Source organism: Penicillium argentinense (assembly GCF_028826775.1).
Source record: "Penicillium argentinense strain IBT 30761 chromosome Unknown utg000009l_segment0_segment0, whole genome shotgun sequence".
Classification (NCBI taxonomy): domain Eukaryota; kingdom Fungi; phylum Ascomycota; class Eurotiomycetes; order Eurotiales; family Aspergillaceae; genus Penicillium; species Penicillium argentinense.
In genome coordinates, this window is record NW_026622668.1 from 433,668 (window position 1) to 452,323 (window position 18,656).

Consider the following 18,656-nt stretch of genomic DNA (forward strand, 5'->3'; position numbering starts at 1 on the left):
CGGCAATGCGGGCTCTGATGCAATCAACGACAACCTCGGTCGGTTTCGGGATTTCGGACGCAGTGCAGATGGTCAAATGTGATTGTGTTAATTGGTATATCGAGTGTAGCGTGACAGGGCTGCGTCAATCCATTACTCAGCGAGAGAGATCATTGTGCTGCAGGCAATTGCTTCGGATCGGAACAATTTGGAGAGAGCCGACAGAGCATCATCGTCGACCCTTATCTGTCAGACACGTGACGTGGGCGACCCAATGCGGAATGCGGTTCTGCAGCCCGGTTACGTCAGCGGCAGGTTCATCAATTAAAGATAGGCGATTGAAGCATGCCCTCTGTTTAGAAAGATTTTTTTCGTAGGGGAAAAAAATTCCAGAGCTTTGACTCCTTCTTTCTCTAATTTTACCGTGTCGAACACCAACTGTACACGCTACAAGCAGCTTTGAATACTTCTTATTAAAATGATTATATTATTTTGAACATAACTTGTCTATCATTAATATGAGTTTGACGACCATAAATCGTCATTAGTGTAGGGGTGGGGAACATAACAATTTCAGAAGCCCGCCGCCTGCGGCTCCGCTGTAGCGGGTAATCACGAGAGAGCACCTGGGCGAGAGTTCTTCAACCTTTTATGTTGGTTCAAATCCTAAGCCTTAACGCTAGTGCCTTGCTCCTCATCATCAGCAAAGGCATACTTGGAGAAACGGCGAATAGCCTCTCCCTTGTAGTAGAAGACATATGGGATAGCGCAGCAAGCCAGAGCAATGAATGCTAGAAGCGAGCTAGCCCATTGGTATCCCAGGCGATCATACATCTGCTCTGTAAACAGAACCGTCGAGGCACCCCACATGGATCGCAGGAATGTCTTCGCAGCTAGGGCTGAGGCAGCCTGGTGCTGGTATGTATCCACTAATGATTCATTAGTTTCTGCTCGGAAGTAACAATCAAATTTAAGAACGTACCCAAATAATTGTTAGCAGAGTTATAGAGGAAGATGAACCCGAACCCAACAGGCCATCCTCCAATGCATGGCCCGAACCAGTGAATGGTAGGGTAGGATGTCCAAGCAAAGATGAAAAGACCGACTGGGATGAGCCAGCACGACCACATCATGGGAATCAGGCGCTTCTCGGCAGGCGGTTTCCCACCGTGCTGCTCACTGATCTTGAGATAATTCTTGTTCACAAACGGGGCGCATGCCGCGCTCATAAGCACGCCGATGGCAAGCGGAATGAACATCAAACCGGTCATAGACGCACTCCAGCCCTTTCCGCCTTGGTAGACAATAGGGTACCTGAAGTAATCGTCAGCTCGGGATCAAGGTAGTGGAAGATATCAAGTAACTTACGCAACGAAGAACATGTACAGCAGACCATACAAGACCGACATGTAGATCGCAATGAAAAAGACAATAGGCTCGAGAAAAAGGAGCTGGAATGGCCGGAACAGAAAGATTCGCAACTTCTGTCCCATCGGACGGGGGTCGAGTTCAGTTTCGGTGGTGTACTTCGGATCGTTCTCCTCCTTTCGCAGCTTCGCAGCCCGCTTCTTCAGCAGGATAGGCGCATATGTCTCGGGAACAGTGAAAGTGATCAGGACCCAGGCAACGAAGGACAGAATGAGCTGCAGCCAGTAGAGCCATCGCCAGCCGCAGTTATCTCCGAGGAAACCACCTGCAAGAGGACCAATAGCAGGCCCAATGAAGGGAGCAGCGCTGAATGCAGCCATAGGAACACCTCTTTCTTCGTTCTTCCATAGATCGGCCAGGGTACCGCCGACCAAAGTCATGGGCGCAGAGAAAGCAATACCGTCGATCATCCGGCACACGATCAGCGTGCCAATATTCTTAGCGATAGCGCAAGGAATGATGAAGATGACAGCAAGCAAAAGTGTCACCGCATATATGGGGCGTCTTCCAAACATTTCGGACATTGGGGCAAATGCCATGGGTCCTAGGGCATGATCAGCAAAAAATACCAAGAATTTGAGGAGTTTCCAACTTACCAACACCAAATCCGATGACAAAAACAGTAACAACCAGCAGGCTAACCTCGCGAGAAACTCCAAAACTCTCCATTGGGCCCTCTAAGTCAGCTGTGATAACACTGCTGGCAAATGCGACGACAAAGCAAGTGAAGGCGACGACCATGGTGCAGTACCATTTGTACAGCTTCGACCAGTTCTTGGGGTTCTCCGGATCGTCTATGGTGAAAGTGACCAACTTCCAATCCTCCATCTGACCAGTAGCATTAGACTTCATTGGCTTTATTATTTCGCCCGTGCGGGTCTCGGTGATGTATTCGCGGAGGTCGGCGCCATCGTTTAGTTCGCGGACAGGGAGGTCGAGATAATCCATCTGTCCAGGGCCAGATCCTGTGGACGCCGTTCGACTCGTTGCATTGGTGTGCGTCTGGTCTGAATTGGGTGTCTCCATGCTGATGGTATTTTGGTGTATCGAAACTGTCAGTAGAGGGACACTCGGGTCGGTGTATGCCCAGACAGAGTATGATTCGATTCGTATGTCAACTCGTTGACTTGAACACCTTACAGTCGAGAGGGGTTTCCCAGGGTTTTATGTTCCTTTCCAGAGCTTGGCGTCACAAAGTCTGGGTACCGGTCCGTGTGGATAGGGATATGCGGCATGGTCACGTAAGATGCCGTTCCACGCCCGTTGCTGTATACTTCGCGCAAGGCTGGGGCGATTCCCCACCGGGTAGTGAATTGCCTGAAATGGATATGTGGCGCTAACTGAAAACGGTAAGTTGCTACGAAAGTACCGGAAGATCGCCACAATCAGCGAAGATGCAAAGGGTGAAAATTTGACGGATATCCTATCAGTTACGGATAGGACCCGACGACTTATTATTTGTACGTTGTTAATTCAGCCTCCATCGAGCACAGGCCATCCATCACACCGTCCTCCCTAGTAGCCGTCCGTAACAAGAGAAAACTCTAGATCAAGCATGGACTCCTTGTCACTCCAGAGTTGAGACAGTGTGAAAAATCAATATCTAAACAATTGGATTCTTCAATTCTATAGGAGCTAGTATACATGTATAACTTGCTTTAAGCTTCAGGGCCGCCTTTGTATCTGTGCTTGTCCCGTCCAGAGTCTTGGCCACATTGATGGTCTTGAGACTTAGTATTGTACTTGGTCGGGCTGGATGAGGGACACAAAGAACAAATCATTGTGATTGACTGGTTTATAAACTTGAAAAGGCATCACTTGCATGGTCGAAGTTCTGTTCGAGGCTGGTCATCTGGTACACTACATAATGCAGCAGATCCATATGACGCCTTCAGCACGTGGTTTTATTCTCGAGCTTTGGCTAAATTTTCAACCCGAATTTTGAAACCACGTGGAGAATTAAGAGTCCGTTGTAATTCCAGCAAACTCTTTTGAGACTAACGGCCCGTTGGATGTCAAAGTCTTTGGGTCTGTCTCACGATGAAATCCTCGGAGCATGTTGCCGTTTATGGGGGTGTGGGTCCTACCCAATCAGGGAATTTGTCAAACTTGACCAGGTGCGAGTTATCTCCGGTGGTCTAGACACATTTTGATCAGCCTTATTGCTTCGAGGGTCTTTTGAGATCCCCCAGATGATAAAATTGATCGGCTTGGATAACCTGATTGACCGGAACCAATCTTGTCCCCATTGGAGCAACGTTGTACATCGTCATCGCGCTGGATCAATGCACACGGTTATGCTAGGGTAAAAGACGATGTGTCCAATGAATTGAGTAGGAAGATGGCATATGATACGTCAATGCGGAATTCTTCCAATTTCAATCAATTAACAAAACCGTCCCAATTTGCCAAAGTTGCGACGAATGCAGGAATTACTTAATTACCCTAACTTTAAGGCACGTCTTGACTCAAGTTGTATTACATCAAAATAAAACAGAACGCTGAAGAATACCATGGAATCTCCTGCTCTTTCTTTCTTGAGCTCAAATCAAGAGGTTCCTTTCAACAATTGTATTCGTCTCAAAATCAAGTGATGGGACGTTTTGGTAATCACCACGTGACCTCCGATAAGCACCCGCCGCAATCGGCTTAGGGCGGGGCCACTCAGTTTTCGAAAAAAAAGTTGAGGAGTCATCGCGGGGGTTCTTCGCTCAAGCTCATTTTGAGAGGCATCCGAGCCACTCCACCTCCTTTTTCCAGAGGGAGGATTGGTACCTTTCACACTTACTTCTCAATCATGTCCGACTCATACCTTGCCATCCCGGGCTCGGTGGCGTTCTCCCGTTCGCGCGGCAAGGCCATTGCTTCGAGCCTGGGTGTGCAGGATGTCCGAGCCCAGTGGATTCATTATGTTCACACCTCCCAGCCGCTGAACGAAACCCAGCGTTCCGTCCTGGAGCAACTGCTCCGCTACGGTGATATCACCGACGTTCCCCCCACCTTCACCTCTGACGACGGCGAATTCGATACCTTCTACGTCTTCCCCCGAACCGGAACTATCTCGCCATGGAGCTCTCAGGCCACCGGTATCTCCCATGTCTGCGGTCTTCGCAACTCTGTGAAGCGCATCGAGCGTGGAATGAAGGTTTCTTGTCTCCGCAAGGGTGCCGAGGACTACAAGGCCGGATACATGGATCTGCTGCACGATCGCATGACCCAGATTATCAGCGAGGACGAGCCCGAGTTGAACTTGATGTTCTCTGAGCATGCCCCTCAGCCTCTCAAGACAATTTCCCTGCAGAGTGGCTCCAAGTCCCCAAAGGAGGTTCTCCAGGAAGCCAACAAGGAGCTGGGTCTCGCTCTAGATGAGTCCGAAATCGACTACCTGGCGGAGGCCTACGGTCCCAACGGTGCCATTGCGCGCGACCCCACCGATGTTGAGCTGTTCATGTTCGCCCAGGTCAACTCCGAGCATTGTCGCCACAAGCAATTCAACGCGTCTTGGGTCATCGATGGCAAGCCCATGCCCAACAGTCTCTTTGCCATGATTCGCAACACCCACAAGAAGCACCCCGACTACACCGTCAGTGCTTACAGCGACAATGCCGCCGTTCTGGAGGGTAGCGAGGCTGCTTTCTGGGCCCCTGATCCAACCACTGGTGAATGGAACCACACCAAGGAAATTGTTCACTTCCTCGCCAAGGTTGAAACTCACAACCACCCTACTGCGGTTTCTCCTTACCCGGGTGCCGCCACTGGCTCCGGTGGTGAAATTCGTGATGAAGGTGCCGTTGGTCGTGGTTCCCGCCCCAAGGCCGGTCTGGCCGGTTACTGTGTTTCTGACCTTCTGATCCCCGAGCACAAGCAACCTTGGGAGCTCGATGTTGGCAAGCCAAACCACATCGCGAGCAGCTTGGATATCATGCTGGAGGCTCCTATTGGCAGCGCTGCGTTCAACAATGAATTCGGTCGTCCTTGCACTGGTGGTTATTTCCGCACCCTTCTTACCGAGATCGACATCGGCAACGGCCAGAAGGAGCTCCGTGGATACCACAAGCCTATTATGATTGCTGGTGGTGTCGGCACTGTCCGCCCGCAGCATGCTCTCAAGAACCCCGATGTCGTCAAGCCCGGCTCTTTCCTTGTTGTCCTGGGTGGGCCCGCTATGCTTATTGGTCTTGGAGGTGGTGCTGCCTCTAGTATCGCATCGGGCGAAGGCTCCGCGGACCTTGATTTCGCCAGTGTGCAGCGAGGTAACGCCGAAGTTCAGCGACGAGCCCAGGAGGTTATCAACGCATGTGTGGCTATGGGCAACAACAACCCTATCAAGTTCATTCACGATGTTGGCGCCGGTGGTCTTTCCAACGCCCTTCCCGAGCTTATCCATGACTCAGGCCTGGGAGCTAAGTTTGAGCTGCGTGAAGTTGACAGCGCTGACCGCAGCATGAGCCCTATGCAAATCTGGTGCTGTGAGGCCCAAGAGCGTTATGTCCTCGCCGTTGGAGAGGCAAGTATGAACAAGTTCACTGCCATCGCCCAGCGTGAGCGCTGTGGTTTCTCTGTCGTCGGCCGTGGTGGCGGCACCTCTGAGGAGGAGAAGCGACTCATCTTGCTGGACCGCGAATCCAAGGAATACCCGACCCCGATCGATCTACCCTTGTCGGTTCTGTTCGGCAAGCCGCCTCGCATGACACGGGTCGTCGACTCGCGCAAGCTGACCCTTCCTGCCGTGGATTCGAGCCTCACCAAGTACCTGCCCTCGCTTACCTCAAAGGTCGAGCTGGTCGGCGAGGCCGTCAACCGGGTTCTCTCCTGCCCGCTGTCGGCTCCAAGTCCTTCCTGATCACCATAGGCGATCGGACTGTTGGTGGTTTGACTGCTCGTGATCAGATGGTTGGCCCGTGGCAGACTCCCGTCTCTGATGTTTCGGTCACTGCTACCTCGTTGCTGCAGGGCGTCAAAACCGGTGAGGCCATGGCTATGGGTGAGAAACCTACATTGGCTCTTATCTCTGCCGGTGCGTCTGCTCGTATGGCCGTTGCCGAGTCTCTTATGAACATTGCCGCTTCCGACCTCGTGGACCGCCTCAGCCAGGTGAAACTGTCCGCCAACTGGATGTGCGCTGGCAGTCACCCCGGTGAGGGTGCTGCTATCTATGAGGCCGTCGAGGCCATTGGTCTGGATCTCTGCCCCAAGCTTGGCATTAGCATTCCTGTCGGCAAGGACTCCATGTCCATGAAGATGAAGTGGAAGGATGAGGCTTCGAACGAGGCCAAGGAGGTCACTGCCCCTATGTCGCTTGTCATTTCATCCTTCGCTCCTGTTGGCGACTACCGTAAGACCTGGACCCCAGCTCTCCGCCGCTTCGAGGATGTCGGCGAGACCGTCCTTATGTTCGTTGATCTGGCGTTTGGCCGGAAGACTCTCGGCGGCTCTGCTCTTGCCCAGGTCTTCAATGAGGTCGGCAGAGAGTGCCCTGATGTTCGCGATGTCGATATCTTCCGCGACTTCTTCGATGCTACCCAGCAACTTCAGGAGTCTGGAATTGTCCTGGCCTACCACGACCGCTCCGATGGTGGTCTGCTGACCACCCTGGCTGAGATGATGTTTGCTGGCCGCTGCGGTGTTGAGATCATGACCGACAACATCTGCTCCTCTTTCCACACCCAGGATGTCGTTGAGGCTCTCTTCAACGAAGAACTTGGTGCTGTCTTCCAGGTCCGCAAGGAGCACGAAATTCAGTTCCGCTCTTGCTTCGCCACCTGCGGTCCTCCTGCCGGCCTGATTCACAAGATTGGTCGCGTTTCTGAGCAGCCCAAGCAGAACCTCACCATCTACCACAAGGCCTCTCTGGTTTACCGCGAATCCCGGTCCAAGCTCCAGCAGACCTGGGCCAAGACTTCCTATCACATGCAGAAGATGCGTGACAATGCTGATTGCGCTGAGCAGGAGTTCGAGAACATCCTCGATGACAAGAACCCTGGTCTGTCATGGAACCCTACTTTCGACCCTAAGGACCGCGGTCTGCCCATCATGACCAGCCTGTCCCAGTATTCGCCTTTCAGCAACAAGCCTCGTGTCGCCATTCTCCGTGAGCAAGGTGTCAACAGTCAGGCCGAGATGGCCTTTGCCTTCAACACCGCCGGATTCTCCGCCGTTGATGTCCACATGACCGACATCATCTCAGGCCGCGTTTCCCTGGCCAGCTTCGCTGGTCTGGCCGCCTGTGGTGGTTTCTCGTACGGTGACGTCCTCGGCGCCGGTCAGGGTTGGGCAAAGTCTGTCCTGTTGCACGAGAACACCCGCAAGGAATTCCAGTCGTTTTTCGAGCGTCCCGATACATTCGCTCTCGGTGTCTGCAATGGCTGTCAATTCCTGTCCCGCGTGAAGGAGCTCATCCCCGGTGCCGGCAACTGGCCTAGCTTCGAACGCAACACTAGTGAGCAGTACGAGGGTCGTGTCTGTATGGTTCGCATTTCGGACCCCGATCCTTCGCGCCCTGGCGTCTTCTTCCACGGTATGGATGGCACCTCGCTGCCCATCGCCGTTGCCCACGGCGAGGGTCGCGCCTCTTTCGCTGGTACCTCCGGTATGACTGCCAACGACTTCGTGCGCGAGGGTCTGGCTCCTGTTCGCTACGTCGACAATGCCACTCTCAAGCCTACTATGCGCTACCCCTTCAACCCCAACGGCAGTCCCGAGGGTATTGCCGGAGTGCGCAGCCCCGATGGTCGTGTGCTGGCCATCATGCCTCACCCCGAGCGTACTGTCATGAACGGCATTGCTAGCTACGTGTCTCCTGATGCCGAGCAGTGGGGTGACATTGGTCCCTGGGGACGTATCTTCTTCAGCGCCAGACGCTGGGTCGGTTAAAGTGCTAATTGTTAAGAAAGCTTCTCGCATGCCCATGGCTAGTAGTATTTCATGTTTTTTTCACGTTTTCCTGTCTATAGTTAATTTGGTTCAGGCTACATTGGAGTGGGATGGATTATGTCATATTTAAAAAGCATTTACGAAACAGAGAATGAAATATAGCACATAGACGATACTTTTTTTCCATTCTGCCTCGATATTCGTCCACCATGCATCTTTAGTTCTACTGGTATGTGACAATGGCCAGGCCCGATATGCTCCGGTCCCGCGGTTCAGCGAGCCAGTTAGTAGATGAAAGAAAGAACACTGAAAGGACACTCAAAGCCAGGAGGTGAAAATATTCGAGTTCTATTCTCTCAGATATTGGAACATCAAACTTCTATGTTCAAGGCATTTCTTCTAATCGTTAAAGCGCAGGTTGCGAAATTTCGTAAGAGCATCAAAAACATGAAGATCGAATCAACCATCGATGGAAATCACCAAGATCTATAGCCAGGATGGTAAGGCGAATGAAACAGCAAGAAATTCTCAGGCCATCAACATCAGCTCCAATTCTACTATTACCGAAGCCATCCTGTCCGCCACTCCAGTCGATCTGCCAAAATGTTCCAGCCCGGCAGTCCATCCGCACGAGCAACCCCCTTCAGCCCATCCGCAACGAAACTGACCAGATAGTCATATCGCTGCTTCAGATTCCGCATTTGATCCTCATATGAAGAGTCGCGGAATGAAATTGTGAGAGTTTGCTCGTGGTCAATTTGATCATTTTCCTCGTCCGAATCCGAGTCCGAGTCATACCCCGCAGCTCGTTTTTGGCGCAGGGTTTCTATATTGCGGGTGTCATCAGGGTCGATCAAGCCCTCTTCAAATGCTCGAACAGCCTGCAAGTCTGCAAAATGTACGCCGATATCCAGTAGGGCGATGACAGCGTCATGTATCGGTGACAAATTCTCAGAGAGAAGGCATTGGTCTTCGAGAGAAGCCATGTAGGCTTGATGTGCGTCAATCATGGAATCGACGTCTTCGACATCGGATAACGCCGAGTGCAAAGATTGGTTTGAGGTCGAAATCACAAGGTAGGTAAGATGGGAGTAGATGGAGTTGAGGAACGAAAGTAGGTCGTGGTGGAGGGCATAGATGAGTGTTTCATTCTCGTCTTCTGCTGTGGTTTTCCGTGCGTCTCGCATGCGTTCCTTAACAAGGGCATACTTTGCACGTCGAATCTGACGCAGAAACGTGGAGATGCGCTGGTACGACTGTATTGCGTCCTGTGTGATGATGTTTGCGACGGGCCAGGGAAGAATGTAGTCGATCGAGATAGACCCCAGAACTTGAACGCTGCGATTGGGAATGTTGTAGTCGGATAGACGAGTGCCAGCTGATCGAACAACAATCCTTGATAGGTCAATGGTGGGCATCACGCTGAATGCCGAGCGTGTTACCTCCGTCAATAAAAATTTGTCATCCCAAGATCGGCCACGATCCATAAGCTCAAAGATCTTGGTGTCGATAGCACCAAGGATGCTGAGGTCGCCGCCCAAATAGACATATTGCAGGGCATCCAAGGAGTCCCACAGTCCACATTGCTCATCAAGTTCTGTCCGGAGGAGACCAGCACTAAGAGAGTGGTTTGCATCTACCAGACGGTCAAAGGCAGATTCAACTAATGCGGGGAATGGGAGTGACAATGAGGAGTTTGGGTACAGTTCATCCAGAACGAGATCGGGATGTTCTGAAAGGTCTGGGAGTGCATTCAGGTGACGCAAGAAAACCATGTTTTTACCAGCCGTAAATACTTTGTGGATTCCATTTTCCAGGAAGCTGGGAACTTCCTGGCGCCTGGTACCGTCGTCTAGAATATACCAATCGTGCCAAAGAGTTCTGAGCTCGCCATGTTCGGGGTTCGCCCGCACGAAGAATGCACAATCTTGTGAATCCAGATGACCAGTTGACATCCAGAGCTTGATGGATCGGGAATAGGTCCTGAAGCAGGCTGAGAATAAGGCCACCAGTGTCGTAGTGTCATTTCCTAGTGCTTCTTGCAAGCATATCGAGTCATAGAGTAGATCCAAGCAGCTCATTGGTTGCGTGTCAATGTGTCTCCCTAGCCTAGATACCAGGTCGGACAGTTGAAGTAGATGGCGAGAATACTGGCGAACATCGTTGAGCAGTTGAATCAAACTGACTGTAGAGCCGGCGGAAAGGAAGGAAACTTGAACTTGCGAGAGGTTCGCATCGAATTCGAGCAACCGCTCTTCGATCCCTCGGCAAAATGTCTGCATATAAGGGATGGTCTGCGAGGCATTGGTAAAGCGCCGCAATGCATCGATTTGGCACCCAATCTCCGTGAATGATTGAAGCAGTGCCGATAAAGCGTTGCTCGAGCAATGCCGTAGCCGATAAGTGCCATCCACTGTGATTTCATCATCCAGGCGCCAGAATATCGATGTTGGGAGGCCTTGGAGCATGAACAATGTCTCACGAGCCAGCTGCAATTCCGTGATGGTCTGGTAGGCAATTTCCTTTCCTTTGGGCGTTGGGGCCTTGTTCTCAGGCCTCCAGAACTGAGCCTTCTCTATTGAGGTAATGAACTTTTCATCGTCACCCGAAACGAAGACATTGCCTGGGACTACATACTCAGTTTCTAGGTCAATGCTCGGTTGTTGCGGGCTCGGGGGAAGAGACACATCGCTGGCAACGGATGAGAAATCGTCATCTGAGGAACCGGCAGCAAAGTCTACTTCCTCCCAAATGTCATCGTTGAAAGTGGTGTCCTGCGTATCCGCATTTAATTTGGACCAGGACAGGAGAGCATCGTCTTGTGCAGGTGCAGTTGCACGTTTCGGCAAGTTCTCGATCTTCGAGAAGATCGCTGGACGATTCGACAGCTGCAGCATTAAGCTCAGTATTTCAGGATACCAGTCATTCGAATAGCCCTCTAGCTCCAAGAGGCGACTGCGGAGAGCTTGGGTCAAGTCGGATCGATCCACAACTTCGAACTTCTCCTGCAGACCTTCCAACTGGCGTGCGACTAGGAACTGATCGGTACGTCCATGGGAGCCAGGACGAAGCACTCTTTCTACGCGTCGGCGCATATTCTGCGCGCGCGACGAGTCCTGTATGGGATCAGCGCGGTGGTCCTATTTGGAAGGAGTTGACGCCATACCTTATTGGGCGAGAGCTTTGCGACCGCCGTGACCAATTGGTCGGTCAGCTCCGCCAGCTCGCCCATGGCGAGTACCATAGCAGTCGTGCTGTTCCTGTGTACGATGCTCGATGGGGAATGCAAGATGCGCGGTTGAATAGTTGAAGGTAGTATGGAATATCAAATGACGCGCCGACTGGACACGCGGCGCTAGTCCCGATTGGGAAATGGAGCGACGGGGCCGCCGGCGCGAAGTGAAGTTGGTTTCGCCAGCTCTCCCCCTTTCACCTCCATCCGCAACGATGGCGATAGCACGTCCAATTCGCATGCTGGGTGCGGCATGCATCCTGCTGACTCTCTTTCTCGTTTTCAATCTACGCAATGAGTCCCAAAACCCGACTTCGAAACTTACCCACGGCATGACCAGGGACCCTCTGCTTGATCGTTAGTTGCCACTCCTATCTTTTCGCCCGCATCCTCCACTGACCCCTCAAAGCCACGGGTGAACCGGCAGGAAATCTCTGGCGCGCGGAGGATCACGACTACCAGCCAAACAGCGACAAGTCTGCCCGTACCAATGCCGCCCTTATCTCCCTCGTCCGTAACGAAGAGCTGAACGACATGATCAGCACGATGCGTGATCTCGAGCGCACCTGGAACAACAAGTTCAACTACCCCTACATTTTCTTCAACGACAAGCCTTTCACCGAGGAGTTCAAGCAGCGGACCCAGGCCGAGACCAAGGCCAAATGTCAATACGGTACCGTTAACCCCGCCTCCTAATATGATCGACCCCAAACATACGGACATGAACTGACTGGCGCTTTGCAGAATTGGTCCCGAAGGAACACTGGGATGTGCCCAAATGGATCGATGAGGAACTGTTCAAGGAATCGGCCCAGATTCTGCTGGAGGAAAACATACAGTATGCGGATAAAATCTCCTACCACCAAATGTGCCGCTGGAACAGCGGCATGTTCTACAAGCATCCCGCTCTGGAGGGTTATCGCTACTACTGGCGCATCGAGCCCAAGGTCCAGTTCTTCTGCAATGTCGATTATGACGTTTTTCGCTACATGGAGGACAACAACAAGACCTATGGCTTCACGATCAACCTCTACGACGCTCCTCAGACGATCAAAACACTGTGGCCCGAGACCAAGAAATTCCTCGCAGCGAACCCCAGCTATTTGAGCGAGAACAACATGATGGACTGGATCACCGACGATGTTGTCCGTCCCGAACACAACAAGATCGCCAATGGATACTCCACTTGCCACTTCTGGTCCAACTTCGAGATCGGTGACTTGGACTTCTTCCGTGGTGAGAAGTATGATAATTACTTCCAGTTCCTGGATCGTGCCGGAGGTTTCTTCTATGAGCGATGGGGCGATGCCCCTGTTCACTCGTTGGGTGTCGGTCTGTTTGCGAATGCCGCCAACGTGCATTGGTACGTTTCACCCCCATGCCACACTACATCTATCACATCAATCACATTTGACCCACTCGCTAACCACATTGATCTTGCTCAGGTTCCGCGATATCGGTTACAACCATATCCCCTACTACAACTGCCCCAACTCGCCTAAGTGCTCTGGCTGTACCCCAGGCAAGTCCTACGCTGGCGCGGACTGGCTTCAGAAGGAGGACTGCCGCCCGACTTACTTCAAGTATGTTGGGACGCACTGAGTAAGAAGCCATGACTTGCCTGTCAGTTCACGACCCTTTGCATCATCATTTTCGCATTATCCGATGAGTAAATTCCCGCCTCGGTGGTTCGGTTCGGTTTCCGGCGTTTTGAGCGGAAGAACATACACAATCTATTGACGACTTTTGCCGCTTTTTCCCCACTTGCGATTCGACAACTTTTTCTTTCTTGCTCTTGCTCTTGTAAACATAAAATACGTTCCTAGCTGCGAAGCTTGCTACAAGTTTCGCGATTTCCACTTCACTGTACTTATAATGATCGTACATTGCCAACTTCTGGGACTCTTCTCTTCTCTGCACAATTTGCTGTAGAAACTACTCCTATTTCAACACATACACAAGTGTACCCCGGGTGTAGCCGAAGGTAGTGTTGCAGTGTTCTTGACCGGGAACCCTTCTCATGTAGTACCTGACGTATACTGCTGTCTAGATGTCGATGAAATAATTCCAAGGCGCACAGTAGGGAATAGCCTTCTGTCAAATGCGTGTGAACAAGAGGAAGTAGATTAAGCACCAATCCAGCCACACTAGATTGGACCTTTTTCCAAGATGGGACTAACAACACTGGAGATCTCTAAAGTATATGTATACAGCTTTCTCTGCTACCCTCCGCTCGGCGCGGCCAAAGGGAGACATGCGCTTGACCAATGGCGACATGTTGGCTTGTTGTGGGTAAACTTCGCGAGAAAAGTGATGGGAAGGGGAAACAAAAATGGCGAAACGCTAATTTACTCCTCCTGGGGGTACAGCTCCTCCCGGAGAGCAACACCCAGCTCCTGGCGGAGGCTCTCGAGGGCCTCAAGGTATTGCTTGTACTGCTCCTGGCTCTCAACCTTGGCCTTGATGCCTGTTGCGCCGTGCGTTAGCCATGTATCCAATCACAGTTCCATTGGCAGTATGAATGGGGATGTCCTAGTATGCGCGTACCTTCAAAGACACGGACCGCGGTGGGGAAATCGTTGACACGGCGGGCGGCCTTCAGGGCGGCAGTGAGGACCTCAACGGAGGGAACGAGATCGTAGGCGAAGCAGTTGTTAAGGTTGCGCTGGAGTTGATGTTAGTCATGACTCATTGCATGTTTTGCGTAGCAATTGTTCATTCGGGGTCGGCGGGGCGATTGATCATGTAAATCGCGTTGACGAGCCGTCATATCCGGGGCTGGGGGCTAAGGCAGCGGGTTTTACCTGGAGCTCGAAGACGTCCTGGACGGTGTCGAATTCCTTCTCGAAGCTGCGATTCGGACACAGAGTCAGCATGGCAATTTATCAAAATAGCCAGAAGAAGCCGACGGGGTGGGTTATCGGGCAGGTAATAGAGGATGTCTTCAATCGCCGTGCCCGGCAACCCCGTCCCCTCTTCCGACTTCCGCCGAAGCCATTGGGTCGCAGGTGTCATCATACCGAGCGGAGAACTCCTCGTAGGTCTCGTCCTCATGGCCGGACATGCGCTTGGGGGTGATGCCGAAGTAACGGGCGCGGGTAGTGGCCAGAGTCACCGGGGTCTGCACCCGGGAGCGGACGATCGGAGCTCGGACGAAGCTGGCAGGGTGGACGGCGCGCGTCGCAACACGGAAAATGGAGAGGGACGACATATCGGAGCGGGTTGTTGGACCGGAGTCAATGGGGGAGGTGGTGAGGGGAGAGTCGATGGGGGGGGTGCGAAGGGAGAACGAAGTGTCGTGTAGCCGGCTGGATTTTGCGGGTGGTGTGGTGTTGCTGCCTGAGGTGTCGATGGCTTGTGCTGAGTCATCACCCGATGTGGCCCGTTGATCGCAAACGCTTCTCCGTGATTGGATGAGCCGGCGGGCACCTTGTGTCATGACAGCTATACAGCGATAGACAGTATGCCATCATAAAGATGCGTGGTGAATGATTATGATATGATAGTGCTTGACAGTATTTGGTTAACCCGAGTGCGAGAAACTATTTTATGGTGCCAGTGAAGAGATTCAGGGCTCGTCCAATGAGATGGTTTATAATATATAAAAGTCGGAGATTGATTGGCGACGAAGTACACGACTGATTGTGAGCACAATGAAGCCAAACAACACCACAATTGGGGATAACACAGCAGTGGGTAATGTATACCGAAATACGCATCCTTAAAGGAAATCTATTTGATTTTATTTCCCGCGGAGTTTTCTCAGCCCGACTGGGTATTGGTCCAATTCGATCGGCGACTGCTATGGATCGCATCGGCCCGGCATGCCATCAGATACTCTATGCAGAATGCAGCAATAAGCATGGGATGAAATGATGTAATGAAATGGAAGGATGCATAGATTCTAATCAAAGAAACTTTCATCAAGGATCCACGTGCTTGATTCAAAATCCTCCCTAGTTGTAATCCTCGAGTTGAGAACATCCGTGATAGTTCAGACGGTGATATTAGCGCAGCAGATTAAGAGCGAAACTCTACTTCTCCGAAATAAAGCGCTGGCCCATCCGACTATTTGTGCAAATCACCGAGTGTGGAAAGGCATTGGTACCCCATGAAGCTAATTTCTCAATCGGAGCAGCCCTAGCGAGGACCCTGGACTTGGTGGTACAGCCTCGGCAGTCCCAGGATGTGATGAGCGTGCGTGACACGGTACCTTGGCGCGGCCTTCAGTTGCAACCCTATTTCGACCGGCCCGGGGAGAATCGTCGGTCGATTTTGAGACGAAATTGTCATCTGACTGCATTTTATATCGCTGTCCTGACCGAGCCGAATTTTATGGGAGGCCAATTGGTTGGGCGGAACCCCGGGTCTATTATTTACTTCGACCCGAAAACAGGCGGGCCCTGAGTGGCTGCAGACGGACATGTGACGTCCGTACCTGAGCATCAGCGAATTTGTATAGCAGCGAGTCTGCATACTACTACTGCACAATCTGGAAATACAGAAATAGAATAGAATTTTCTCTTTGTTCTAACCATTTTATTCTCATTATGTACCCCGAAGTATAGAGACAACTGCAGCCGGTCAGGCGGGCTGGCATCTCGGAAGCTGCGGCTGCACGCTGCCCCCTTTTCCCTGCCGCGCTAGTCTGCTTTGGGCGCCCAACGGACGCGCCGCAAAAAGTTACTCCTGTCCTTTTCTCAAGAACTTCTTCCTTCCCCATCCTCGGTCCTTTCCTTCCTTTCCTCTCCCTGCCTTGTCGCGTCTGCGATCTCTGTGTCTATCAGTGGTCGCCTGCCTTGGGGGTTTTTTTTTTCTTGGTTTTTACCCTTTTTTTTGCTTACCCTTTTTGCTCCACTGTTGCCTCCAAGGCCTCCGTCGACATGGCCGAGTTTCTCCAGAATGTGCCCCTCCCGACCCTGGATCGCCCATTCGGCGTCCACCTGTGGCCCTTGTTCGATCAGGCCTACGAGATGGTCATGGGTTACCCCGCCAGCGAGTTCAAGTTCACCGAGGGCGTGACTCCTTTCTCCACTTTCAAGGAGACCGCCACCGTCCTGGTCACCTACTATGTGGTCATTTTCGGTGGCCGTGAGGTCATGAAGAAGCTGCCGGCTTTCAAGCTCAACACTCTCTTCATGATCCACAACTTCCTTCTGACCGCCATCAGCGCCATCCTCCTGGCCCTGTTCGTCGAGCAGCTCCTGCCCACCCTCATGCGCAACGGTGTTTTCTACGCCATTTGCGACCATCGCGGTGGATGGACCCAGCCTCTGATCATTCTGTACTACGTAAGTATACAAATGCGGTCGCACACGGCCAAATTGAAGATGGACGTCGATTCTGACTAGTTTATTCTTCTAGCTCAACTACATCAACAAATACGTCGAACTCCTGGACACCGTCTTCCTGGTCCTCAAGAAGAAGCCCTTGACCTTCCTGCACACCTACCACCACGGTGCCACCGCTCTCCTCTGTTACACCCAGCTGATTGGTTTGACTGCTGTGCAATGGGTTCCCATCACCATCAACCTGCTGGTCCACGTCGTGATGTACTGGTACTACTTCCAGAGTGCCCGCGGCATCCGCATCTGGTGGAAGAAGTACATCACCATGCTGCAGATTGTGCAGTTCGTCATTGATTTGGGTAAGTCAAAAATCGCATTGGCATGTGTCGCCTAGGAGAACTGGAAACTAATGACTCCCTAAGGCTTCATCTACTTCGCCTCCTACACCTACTTCTCCTCGGCCTACTTCCCCTGGGCTCCCAACATGGGCCAGTGCGCTGGTGAGGAGTTTGCCGCCTTCGCTGGTATTGGTATTATCACCTCCTACCTGCTCCTGTTCATCTCCTTCTACATCGCCACCTACAAGAAGGAGGCCAAGGTCGGCCGCCCACGCAGCAACACCGGCAAGAAGTCCCTGATCGACATGCGCAACTTCGAGATCCCATCCCCCGCCGGTACCCAGAGCAATGGCAGCGCTATCGCCTCCAACGGTGCTGCCACCTCGACTGGCCGCTCCAATGGCCCCGTCACTCGCTCCCGCAAGGCCTAAGCGGTCTCTTCCGGTAAACCAACCTCGGTTGAATTTACGCGCATACGCAATTGTTAGGGTAACGTGCAACAAAACATTGTATGGATAACGGAGTATGCTGCGACGTCGGTAACTCATGACAAGAGACATCGATACAAAATTCTTCGAACATATTGCGCTTCAAACCGCAGGGGACAAGTACGGAGTTAGGGCAGAATCGCTGCTCTGGTGATTCAATCTATACTGTTTTAATGAATGACCTTTCACGAAACCAGACTCAGCTGTCTGGTGGTCTATGCGGCATGTCCTGGGCTGTGGGAATGGATGGTCGAGATGGGTGGTCGGAAAGCTGGTACCTGCGGCATGAAGGCATTCCTTTTTTTTTTTTCCTTTTTACCCCTTTCATCCGGGCGGACTGTCGGGCAGTCTCCTGGTTGTATTTTATAATGTGACCTTCTTCTGTTCATGTTTGTCGTTATCACCCTAGTCTGCCGGCGGCGGACCTTTCGATTGCATCCTTTACCTTCATTGTTCGTAAAGGAGTTATAGATGCTAGTTATATATCATGCTAAATGTAATCAATTACGCAAGACAGCTTAGCTGTAGACTTCAATTCACAGTAGCACCGAAAGGCGAGAACATGTAAAATTGAGCAGTCATGTAAATTTGGATGAGTTCTACCATGACATTGGAAGTACTGGCCAATAGCCATGTTGTTGTTTCGACACTAAGAAATTACTGTTTCAAGAAACAGGTTCTAATTGTGGCCGATATAAATCCCCTATAACGATTGGCTTCACATGGACCAGTCTCATGGGTTGAGATGCCCATGATTGCTGTATTCATATGGCAGGGAAGTTGTTTGAGTAACCCTTGGGGGTAATGCATTCAAGGCTGCGCTCCTATTGTTTTCATCGAGCTAGTCTAGCTCACATTTCGGTCAATGTAGGGCCAATCGATTGATGGTATTGCACATTATCTCGACTAATGTTGACACACTCCGATGCGATTGTAGATCAAATATCAATATCGCTGCTTCTGTGGCCCTCGGAGTGGGTTCAAGCACACCTGCCGAAGGTATTGTGTGAGCTCACAGAATCTTGACGAG

At 51.7% G+C, this 18,656-nt stretch overlaps 6 protein-coding genes across 6 annotated transcripts; 3 read left to right on the plus strand and 3 right to left on the minus strand.

Moving 5' to 3' along the window:
• Positions 1–645: 645 nt before the first annotated feature.
• N7532_007764 (MFS transporter) lies at positions 646–2,433 on the minus strand (the record flags this gene model as incomplete). Its single annotated transcript, XM_056620256.1, has 4 exons — positions 646–908; positions 962–1,293; positions 1,348–1,951; positions 2,004–2,433. 4 exons carry the CDS (start codon positions 2,431–2,433, stop codon positions 646–648), a joined length of 1,629 nt encoding a protein of 542 aa, XP_056471062.1.
• A 1,771-nt stretch (positions 2,434–4,204) lies between these two features.
• N7532_007765 (phosphoribosylformylglycinamidine synthase) lies at positions 4,205–8,280 on the plus strand (the record flags this gene model as incomplete). Its single annotated transcript, XM_056620257.1, has 2 exons — positions 4,205–6,239; positions 6,260–8,280. 2 exons carry the CDS (start codon positions 4,205–4,207, stop codon positions 8,278–8,280), a joined length of 4,056 nt encoding a protein of 1,351 aa, XP_056471063.1.
• Positions 8,281–8,840: 560 nt separating this feature from the next.
• On the minus strand, positions 8,841–11,512 carry N7532_007766 (uncharacterized protein; the record flags this gene model as incomplete). The annotated part of the gene is made up of 2 exons (XM_056620258.1): positions 8,841–11,396; positions 11,447–11,512. 2 exons carry the CDS (start codon positions 11,510–11,512, stop codon positions 8,841–8,843), a joined length of 2,622 nt encoding a protein of 873 aa, XP_056471064.1.
• A 215-nt stretch (positions 11,513–11,727) lies between these two features.
• Positions 11,728–13,114, plus strand: N7532_007767 (glycosyltransferase family 15 protein; the record flags this gene model as incomplete). Its single annotated transcript, XM_056620259.1, has 4 exons — positions 11,728–11,869; positions 11,922–12,185; positions 12,257–12,875; positions 12,958–13,114. The coding sequence occupies 4 exons, from the start codon at positions 11,728–11,730 to the stop codon at positions 13,112–13,114; spliced, it is 1,182 nt and encodes a 393-aa protein (XP_056471065.1).
• A 746-nt stretch (positions 13,115–13,860) lies between these two features.
• On the minus strand, positions 13,861–14,951 carry N7532_007768 (cytochrome c oxidase subunit VI; the record flags this gene model as incomplete). The annotated part of the gene is made up of 4 exons (XM_056620260.1): positions 13,861–13,979; positions 14,060–14,177; positions 14,317–14,362; positions 14,533–14,951. 4 exons carry the CDS (start codon positions 14,949–14,951, stop codon positions 13,861–13,863), a joined length of 702 nt encoding a protein of 233 aa, XP_056471066.1.
• Positions 14,952–16,395: 1,444 nt separating this feature from the next.
• On the plus strand, positions 16,396–17,569 carry N7532_007769 (elongation of very long chain fatty acids protein; the record flags this gene model as incomplete). Its single annotated transcript, XM_056620261.1, has 3 exons — positions 16,396–16,803; positions 16,877–17,159; positions 17,223–17,569. 3 exons carry the CDS (start codon positions 16,396–16,398, stop codon positions 17,567–17,569), a joined length of 1,038 nt encoding a protein of 345 aa, XP_056471067.1.
• Between the last annotated feature and the right edge of the window lie 1,087 nt (positions 17,570–18,656).